Source organism: Taudactylus pleione, unplaced genomic scaffold (assembly GCF_031769625.1).
Source record: "Taudactylus pleione unplaced genomic scaffold, aTauple2 ptg000113l, whole genome shotgun sequence".
Lineage (NCBI taxonomy): Eukaryota > Metazoa > Chordata > Amphibia > Anura > Myobatrachidae > Taudactylus > Taudactylus pleione.
In genome coordinates this window covers 14,168,391-14,179,331 of record NW_028284515.1, presented here as the reverse complement: position 1 = coordinate 14,179,331, position 10,941 = coordinate 14,168,391, and the positions used below count along the sequence as shown (strand labels likewise).

The window sequence follows — 10,941 nt, the reverse complement described above, 5'->3', positions numbered from 1 at the left end:
CGGTGACACCCGGTGCGGGGAGGGACACCTTGCACGTCACAATCGCCGAAATGGGGGCGTGGTCTTCAGGAGGGGTTGTGTCGGGGTCGTGGCCTCACATATTGGACCTTCGGGAGGGGCGTGGCCTCATGGCGCTTACCCTGCCGTGGCCACGGTAAAAAAAAATGTATGATACATTATGTATCAATGGCGTGGGGGGTGCAGGAGGTGCGGGCATGGACAGTGCCGGCTCCCTCACTGACAGGAGCCGAGCGCTGCACTTAATGCTATAGTGCAGCACCCGGCTCCCGTCACTGAGGGGGAGCCTGCACCTTGGTGTCACCCCTCGGCGGGTGACACCCGGGTGCGGGCCGCACCCCCCGCACCCACCTTGTGACGCCACTGTTTGGCACAAGATGGCAGGTTAGGGTTAGGCACCCCTAAGGGAGGGTTGGGGGGGAGGAAGGGAGGGTTAGGGTACTTACCTTCAGCTGTCGGGATTTCAACCCATTGGGCTGCCACTGTCGGTATTTGATCAAACGGTATGCAATCGGCTTCCCGACTGTCATATCCCGGCAAGGGTGAAATGCCGGGCGTCTATATGTAGACGCCCGGCATTTCCCCGACGCCGGGAGACAGGCGCCCGGCATCCCGATCGTAGTGATGCCGGGCGCCGCGAGCGGACAGCGGCGGGGGGGAAGGTTAGGTTTAAGGCTCCCGGGGGGGACTTAGGCACCCCCCCGGGAGGGTTAGGGGGAGGGAGGGTTAGGCACCCCAGGGGGGGACTTAGGGTTAGGCACCCCCCCGGGGGACTTAGGTTTAGGCAGCGGGGAAGGGGGTGGTTAGGGTTAGGCACTTGGGGGGGAGGTTAGGGTTAGGCAGGATAGGTTAGTAGATACTCACCTATCCACAATCGGGATTTCCAGCGCTGCCGGGCTTCCGCTGCCGGGATCTCTGCTGAAGTCGGGCTGCCGCTGCCGGGAATCGAACCACCGGCCATGCGGCCGGCGGTATTTTATACCAATTCCGATCAAGCAGCTAAACAGCCGCCGGCATTACATACCGATTCCATTATAATATATGCAATCCACAACACAGCAGATGGGAAGATGCAATGAATGTAATGATATATCATGTTGTCGTATATTACACACCTGGTGTGGCACCTCCAGACGACTCACATGCACCTATGAAAGGGGGCGTGGCCTTGTGTCTGCGAGGCCACGTCCCCTGATTTTTGCCATTTATGGTTTGCATACATCTCCGATAGCAAAGGCACTGCCTATGCACATTACCGGAATGGGTCCTGTAGTCGTAGCACGCAATGCCTTCAAGCCACAGCAGGACTGATGGGACGGCACTGCCTGCGTTTCCAGAAAACGGGGGCGTGTTGGCCCCGTTTTTTGTGAGTGCCAAAGGCCAGTGCCTGCATCTTCCAACGCACATTTACAGGCCTCGCAAGTGGTCAGGGGGTGGCCATTCTGAGTAAGCTTAGGCTTACTCCGAGGGCTGATGCTGCAAACATTGCATTATTGATCCGATTCAGCGTCTGCGGACGCAGGCAACAGATCTGATCTGCCAGCTGGATGCGTCTTTTTCTTTCAGATGCCTCCTGCAGGCATTAGTATATTTTTTTACAAAAAAGCGGCTGCTATGCAAAAGCGCCCAGCTCTGAATCAGGCCTTTCGTCCTCTTGGAAAGGTCACAGGATAATAGCAGGACAATCAGAAAAATGAAAGTGAACTGCAAGACAGTCAACAGAGCTCAGGAAATCTGGGGAAACTAACCACTCTCCGTCCTGGTACCTCAAAGCAGGCAGGATAATGAAAGAGGGTCCTAGGGCTAAATTTACTAAGATGGGAGTTCTATTAAGAAGTGATGTTGCCCATAGCAACCAATCAGATTCCAGGTATTATATTCTAGAAGGTGCTAGATAAATGAGAAGTAGAATCTGATTGGTTGCTATGGGCAACATCACTTCTTCATAGAACTCCAATCTTAGTAAATCTACCCCCTGGTGTTCCCAAAATGACTGCTTGTTCTGTTGTACATCTTCACAGAGCACTTCCAAAGTATATGGCCGCATCCCCATTGTTACATGCTGTGTCAGCTTTCACCCTATGTCCCATATGCACTTGTGTCCAACTCTAAATGAAGCGAAGGTACTGAATGGTGGCGGCGCAGGATAAGTGGGATGGCCACTGTGCAAACCTCGGATCAACGGCACCGTAAAGGATGGAACCGGTCCTCCCCTTTTCACGTTAGAGGCTCAGGGGACTTGGGCATCTATTTACTAAGTCTTGGATGGATATAAAGTACCAGCCAATCAGCTCCTGCCATGTCACAGGCTGTGTTTGAAAAATTACAGATCGGAGCTGGTTGGTTGGTACTTTATCTCCATCCAAGGCTTAGTAAATAGTAAAAGGGACAGAAGTTTCTAAGCCAGAGAGAAAGAGGCAGCATTCATTCAGAATTCCCACCCGCCCATCATTTCAGATCAGTTTACAAAAAAATATATAAAAAATAAAATGAGGGGAATAGGTTATCCTGCAATTATTTTCTTGGTCAGACATTGGCATCGGGTTGCCAGCTGGTCACCCTATGCCCGTAATCAGGCCCTTGGTGACTTAAAAAGAGCAACAGCTGCACTTCCCCCTCTAGCACTGCACAAACACTTGTATCTTCTTTTTGCACAGCTGAGGGATTTGTAGGAAGTGGAACACACATAGCAGGTGTATATATAATATTTCTCTACTTATACTGTGTAGCTATACATAGAAAATTAATATTATAGTGAGCAGAACCAGATACTGAAGGTCTAGGACTGTCCTGGATTTCTAGTAGTAACTAGGGCGGTGGTGAGTGACTGGTGATGAGCCACCTGCACATGACGTTTCCATGGTCACCCTAAGGTGACATCATGGATGCCTGGGATTGGTGGCGGCGGTGTGTGGGCGGTGACGGAGCGGGGCTCGGGTGACGTGTCCCGGCAATGGTATGGGCAGGTCCCGCATCGCGGAATAACAAGGAAGTGGCAGCAGCTCTCCGCCAGGCAGCAGCACACGCTGACACTGACACCTGTATCACAGTCCCCGACATGTTCAGCTGGCTGGGGAAGGAGAGCGGCTCCGGCCGTGCGCCGCAGGATGTTCTGCAGACAGTGACCGGCGGTCTGCAGAGCCTGTACTCCGGGAAGCTGCTGCCTCTGGAGGAACACTACCGCTTCCATGAGTTCCACTCCCCGGCCCTGGAGGACGCGGACTTCAAGAACGTGCCTATGGTTCTCTTGGTGGGACAGTACAGCACTGGCAAGACCACCTTCATCAGGTAGGCTCCATAATGTCTGGTGTACCACCTTCATCAGGTAGGGTCATATCATGGTCTACCACCTTCATCAGGTAGGGCTCGTCATGGCATGGTCTACCACCATCAGGTGGGGCCAGTCATGTAATTGTCTACCACCTTCATCAGATAGGGCCCGTCATGTCATGGTCTGCCACCTTCATCAGATAGGGCCCGTCATGTCATGGTCTACTACCTTCATCAGATAGGGCCCGTCATGTCATGGTCTACTACCTTCATTAGGTAGGGCCCGTCATGTCATGGTCTACTACCTTCATTAGATTGGGCTCGTCATGTCATGGTCTACCACCTTCATCAGGTTGGGTCCGTCATGGTCTACCACCTTCATCAGGTAGGGCCCATCATGTTGTGGTCTACCACCTTCATCAGGTAGGGCCCATCATGTTGTGGTCTACCACCTTCATCAGGAAGGGCCCGTCATGTTGTGGTCTACCACCTTCATCAGGCAGGGCCCATCATGTTGTGGTCTACCACCTTCATCAGGCAGGGCCCATCATGTTGTGGTCTACCACCTTCATCAGGCAGGGCCCGTCATGTTGTGGTCTACCACCTTCATCAGGCAGGGCCCGTCATGTTGTGGTCTACCACCTTCATCAGGTAGGGCCCGTCATGTTGTGGTCTACCACCTTCATCAGGTAGGGCCCGTCATGTTGTGGTCTACCACCTTCATCAGGTAGGGCCCGTCATGTTGTGGTCTACCACCTTCATCAGGCAGGGCCCGTCATGTTGTGGTCTACCACCTTCATCAGGTAGGGCCCGTCATGTTGTGGTCTACCACCTTCATCAGATAGGGCCTGTCATGTCATGGTCTGCCACCTTCATCAGATAGGGCCCGTCATGTCATGGTCTACTACCTTCATTAGGTAGGGCCCGTCATGTCATGGTCTACTACCTTCATCAGGTAGGGTCCGTCATGTTATGATCTACCACCTCATCAGGTAGGGCCAGTCATGTTGTGGTCTACCACCTCATTACGTAGGGCCTGTCATGTCGTTGTCTACCACCTTCAACAGGTTGGACCAGTCATGTCGTGGTCTACCACCTTCATCAGGCAGAGTTTATAAGGTCCGGGTCTACCACCTACATCAGATAGGGTCCATTATGTCCTCATCTACCATCTTTGTCGTACCCGAGTTCTGTTATGTCCTGCGCTAAGGCCTTTTCTGGTAATTATACCGACCTCAGCTTTGGTATGTTCTGCCCTTTTAGTAACCTTTATATCAAGTACCAATTTTGCTATCCAGGTGGCATCCCTATTACTCAGTGCCAGGTTTTACTCCTGTAGTGTCATGTCATGTTTACCACTTCCGTAAGCTAAGGGATCTATACTGTCCTGGAGGACCACCCTCATCAGCCAGGAAGCATTGCTACCATAGACTAATACCTTCATTATTACCTATAGTACAGTATCCTCGAGAACCTTCAGCAAGATGTACCATGTTTTATATTCTCTGTGCTTAACAAGCACGGCCACCATAGTGTCACCGGCTTTATCAATAAGATTTTCTATAGAGCCAATGTTGTTTGTGTTTTTTTTTTAAATCTTTAATAAACTTAAAATATGCTTAGTGTGTTGTAGTTTACCACCTTTCTGAACTGAGAAATAAACTGTGTCCTCTTTGCTGAGAGAGCTCTATCACTCTACTCGGTCTAATAGAAAGTCATACAGTATTTATTAATGAAGACAGCTTGCGCAACTTCATCATGTAACATCCTTAGGCCTTGTACCCACTGGGGTTTGTTTTACATTAAATAATGCAAGGGAAACCTCATGTCAAACCAGTTATATATTATTATTATTATTATTATTATTATGGGATGCAGTTTATAAACCGGTGGACTACATATCGCCGGTTTATATCCCGACAGGAGATGCCCAACGGGGGACTTAAGATAGGTGTCGCATTACCTACGCCTATCTTAATCCCGATGCCGGAACGCCGAAGGATGCCAGCCTGAGGGAGGTAAGTCCGAGGCATCCTTAGCATTACCCTCGGGGGGCGAGGGTTAGGCACCTCTAGGGGGAGGGAGGTTAGCATTAGGCACCCCTGGGGGTAGGTTAGGGTTAGGCAGAGAATGTGTAATCATTCACATCAGTAACTGCTCGCTTGTCCACACATTTGCTAGAGCCCATTTTTGTCTCTTTTTTTTTTTTTTTTTTACTGAGGGAGAACATACAAACTCCACACATATTGGATCTTAGGTCCTGATTCAGAGGCGCTCGCTATTTGAGAGCGCTCGCTCTGAATCAGGGCAGATTTTGAAAAAAAAAAAATCCGCCTCCAGACCGCACGCATAGCTGTGGGTGACCACCCATAGCTTGTGCGGGCGGCCTGGCGATGGTTGCGATTATCGCGACCATCGGGCTTGCGACGAGACCCTTGTGGTAGGGTCTCGTCCACCGCAAGCCCCAGTGAACTTCCTGCTCTAATAGAGCAGGAAGTTCACTACTGATATGACGTGTGATGTCAGTAGGGCCGCCCACAAACGGCAGGCGTTCCTTCGGGAACACCTCCGTTTGTGCAGCCACTTCCCTGACCCGCCTTCAAAACGGGGCGAGCTGTCGATTGACAGCCGCCCTGTTTTGTAGGGAGCCCCGGAGCGAGTGATTTCTCACTTGCTCCGGGGCTCGTGCACGCGCAGTGTGCATGCCGCGCGTGCACACTGCCCGAACATCGACCCATTTGTGAGCGCTATGAGCTCGCGAGCGGGTCTGAATCAGGCCCTTAGTCTGAATCAAACCTGTGACCCCAGCACCATTGCTAACCATTGCTATTATGCTGCTGTTAACATTCTTACATTGATGATCCATGGGGCTATCCCAATTGGATTGGCTTGCAGTAGACATAAGAGAATGGACCAGGCAGCATTTTTGTTGAGTAATGTAGTATTACATGAGTTTAGTATGAACTATATTATGGTTGTAAGATCACCCCTAACATGTAATGTCTTAATATAGTGCTAGATGAAATATGTGGTGCACCTTTCACATGTGCATATACATGTGTATGTAGAAATAAATTCTAAAAGATTCATTCATTGGGCTTGATTCAATTGAATGCAAATTAAATAGCGCCGGGAAGGAGCTTCCGGAGCTATTCAAATCTGCGCGCTGTTAGGTCGGAGAATGCCCATTTTTGCACCCCTCGCGCCTTATGTTTAGTCGCGAGAACGGGCATTCTCCGACTAAACTGCCTGGCGCAATACTGTTTCCGCGGCGCTGAGTGCACAAAACACCTGTACTTTTGTCGGATTTCTGCTCGCACCGCTGGAGGGATGCGAGAAGAAATCTATAACAACACGCAGAATTGAATAACTCTGGGGGCTCCTTCCCGGCGCTATTTAATTCACGTTCGAATTGAATTCGAGCCCATTATAACAGGTATATCTTTTCAAGTTATGACGTGCATATGACAATGGAGTCAAAGCAAGGACGCAGGTTGTCAACACACGCTCTTTAAAAAGAGGGATTTTACACATGATGAAGTGGTATAAAACAGAATGAATAACAGGATACGTATTTACAAAACTGGCGTTCAGGCTATATCTGCATAATTAACCTGTGAAAGAGATCAATTAATGTTGGAAAACCTTCTTCAAATAAATAAACATGTTTCTTTACTTGTCACCCACTACTTCACTAAATAATAAAATGTGTACTGTTGAATTCTAAAATATATATATATAGTCTTTGTATTCAACTACAGCACAGGTTCTCAAACTCGGTCCTCAGGACCCCAAACAGTGCATATATTCCAGCTCTCCTCACAGAATCACAAGTGCAATAATTAGCTCCACCTGTGGATCTTTTAAAATGTGTCAGTGAGTAATGAATACACCTGTGCACCTGCTGGGTGACCTAGAAAACGTGACCTGTGTGGGGTCCTGAGGACTGAGTTTGAGAACCTCTGAACTACAGGAATGTGAGTGGTAACAGTACAATAGAAAGCCATCTCAGCTAGAGAAGTGTGGTGTTCTGAAATGCCTGTGTGACACCAGTCTAGGATGGTACGCGATCTTCATGTGCGATCCTTATGCCGCACATCCAATTGCCGACTGTGAAATGCACGATTACGACATTATAGTCGTGCAGTCGTCTCACAGTCTTTGCTGTGCCTTCACGTTACACTGGACGATCAGTCGTTCAGTGTAGGCACATCAATCATCCCCTAACATGCTCAACCTGATGTTATAGTCAGGTTGTCCAGCATGTTTGGGTGATGATTGATGTCGGAAACAACCAGCGGGGGCGCACATCGCTGGTCGTTTCCGACAGTGTGCCTGATTCATGCGCGATTGAATGATAACTATATCGTTCAATCGCACATAGATATCGGCAAGTGGATGTGCGCCTTTTAGATATGATCCTGACCAGCTAAACAGAGGAATCATTATGGCTGATGCACTCTGGCGTCTTACGGCGCCGATTTTAAAGCAAAAAAAAATTGTGCGACAAAAATGGTTGATTTTGGGTGGGTTACAAACCACTTATATTGATTGACAAAGTAAAACTGACAGAAATTCACTCAAACCTGACACACCGCAAATTACTGGTCCATTAACTGATATATTACTATGTAGATAATCACTTGGGGATGCATGAGTCAATGGCAAATAGTAGACAGTTGCCCACTAGCTGATGGGTACCAGGGTAAAAAAAAAAGGACATATGGCATATGTAGTTTAATAAATATTAGCATTGCCCCTGAATAATAAGAAATTACGTTTGTCTCCCCTTTTATAATCTGTAATGTTTTGTTTTTAATACTTCAAGGGGCATTTCACCTTTTTTATTTTGTATTTTTTAATTTTTTAGAAACCTGTTAATTAAGACATACTGCTGGGAGAAAGGCCAATGAAAGGCTCTGGAGAAGATGAGAGAGCCTTGGAGAGAGAGACAGTACCAACCAATCTTCTTTTAACAGTCATTTTACAGGCTGTGCTAGAAAAATTGCAGGAGCTGATTGTTTGGTATTTTGGCCCTCATTCAGAGCCGTACGCTCTGAGCAGAGCGCACGCTCTGCATGAGGGCCGGGCTCCTTTTTCATGGAGCGTCCTCCTGGACGCTCGTATAGCTGTGGGTCACCACCCACAGGCTATACGAGCGTGCATTTTGATGGCCGCGATGGTCGTGACCATCGCGACCATCGAAATTGCGAGCCGGAGCCTGCGGTTGAGGTTTTCAACCGCAAGCTCCGGAGTGATTTTGGCTCTATCAGAGCCAAAATCACTCCCACTGACATCACTAGTGATGTCAGTGGGCCGGCTTCTGACGGGAGGCGTTCCCGTGGGAACGCCCCCGTCAGGGAGGCACGCCCCCGGCACGCCCACCAAAGGGGGCGTGCTGTCAATCAACATTGACAGCACGCCCCCTTTGATCGGACACAACGAGCGAAGGAAAGTCCTTCGCTCGTGTCTGGCGCATGCGCACGACGGAGCTCCCTCCGTCGTGCGCATGCTCAGTGCAGACCATCGACCCACTTGCGAGCGTACAGCCGCTCGCGAGTGGGTCTGAATCAGGCCCTTTGTCCCTCTCCAAGGCTTGAAACGTCTCCCCTATACTGTCAGCATGCAGATGGGAATAGTGCAGTAGATATCATCAGTTTGTTCTATATAGTTTTTTTTTTTTCCATAAATTTCTAGTGCACACACAAACGTGGTGAAAAGCAAATACACCACTAGCCCTTAGGATAATGCTGCAGATTCTTGCTTTCAGCTGGATAACCTAGTTCACACACTGCCTGAAATTTGCTGAAATGTACAAGTATACTGCATAGTGCTCGTATAATTATTATTATTATTATCCTTTATTTATATGGCGCCACAAAGGTTCCGCAGCGCCTTACACAGTACATAAATGAGCACACAAGAAAAACAGTTAATAGTAATACAAAACAATGCAGGACAAGGACAAGGTTATAAACTCAGCTGCAAAACACAAGCAGCAGGACATGAGCAACCAGGTGTTAGGTGCCATTGTGGGGAGTTAGGAGTAAATTATACTATAAGTAGAGGGAGGAGAAGCACGTGAGGATGAGGGCCCTGCTCGTGAGAGCTTACATTCTAAAGGGGAAGGGCAGACAGACAGGGGTGACACAGATGGGGTAGATAGTGAGGAAGGAGCATGGAGCAGGGGGTTAGGATATGTGCTGTGGAATGTGAGGGGCAGACAGACAGGGGTGACACAGATGGGGTAGATAGTGAAGAAGGAGCATGGAGCAGTGGGTTAGGATATGTGCTGCGGAATGTGTGTGTATAAGACGAACTGATGTTATGTAAAAATTAAGTCCTTCATTCATCTGTCTCTATGATAGAAAATAGATTGTTTGTGTTATTTACATGAGAGATGTACAAAGTAAAGTAGAAGCACTTTAATTTGTGTTACATTTTAGCATCTATATACAGCCTGACAAGAAATGCAGCTATTATGGGACTGTCCCGCCATCCTAATACAGTAGTGACTACTTTAGTTCCAGGTGCTGGGTGCTATGCCATGCTCCTGTGAGTGGGTGCATCTCACATGCTAGACCCACTCACAAATGGGTGCAGCCATACATGATGTGGTCCCACAGGATGTTGCAGTACCCGGGCCCAGAATTTCTCTTGGCAGCCCTGGAGGTGACAGACAGAACGAGGAGGGAATGGGGCTTAGTAGTGGGGTAACAAGTAATAGTGGGGTAATAATGCATTGCCATCATTGGGTATAACCTTTAAATGAAATTGACCAGGCTACGCTTGCCAGGTGTTGACAAAATGATGCACTTTCAGTGGTTTAATGAATCCAAACTTATGATTTTTTTATTTATTTTTGTTACTTCTGTTTTGTTTTTTCCATCGCCTTTATTGAACAAAGTGATGAAAAAAACTCAGGTCGAGTGACCCAGGAATCCAACCCTGGTCGCTACCCGGGAAGGACACGGGTACCCGTACCATGTAAATGGCGCGTCCTGGGTCAGAATGACCTGGGTCATGTCTCAAATCAGCGGACTGGCTGGCTTCAGTAGATGACATTATCTGTAAGCATTCACTGTAACGCCGGAAGACCCGGGTTTGGTGTGAACGGCTGGACCCGGGAAATATCCTGGGTCCAGCCGCCGATGTGAAAGGGACATAACCCGGTGCCGACCCGTGCTCAGGCAATGCTCAGTGTCCTGGGTTAGAGCCGGGTTTTTGGTGGAAAAGGGGTATTTGTTACAACAGACTTTCCCAAGTTATTTAACTTAAGTAAATCAATCCTGCTATATATGCTATTCAGCAGGCAGGAGTCTGCCACTTCTTGGACGGATAGAATGAGATTAGTTATGTTTGCTTTACTATATCTTTTCTTTTTTTGCATAATTGTACACTATGCTAACGCGGACAAACTTGCATTCATCCGATATTGGAATACAGTAGACAGAACATAAGGTCTGCATTCTGGCCACAAATGGGGAGTAGAAGCAGTTACCACACTTCTCTCTTTCACAAGAAATACTTGTAAATGGCTTTTTGTTAGGTGTTAGGTAGTGACGTTTCACAGAATGAAACTTCTACATAATCTTGAATGAAATTAGTCCTTTTTTTTTTTTTGAGCAATATACATTTTTTTTTTTTTTCAAC

The 10,941-nt window shown here is 48.2% G+C and overlaps 1 protein-coding gene across 1 annotated transcript in view; it reads left to right on the top strand.

Moving 5' to 3' along the window:
* The first annotated feature begins 3,002 nt into the window (after positions 1–3,002).
* The window catches only part of EHD4 (EH domain containing 4), a 91,090-nt gene continuing 83,151 nt past the window's right edge, over positions 3,003–10,941 (top strand). Inside the window, exon 1 of the mRNA XM_088471254.1 lies at positions 3,003–3,306. Coding sequence (XP_088327380.1) covers positions 3,077–3,306 — 230 coding nt within the window. The 5' untranslated portion in view covers positions 3,003–3,076. The remainder of the gene's footprint in view (positions 3,307–10,941) is intronic.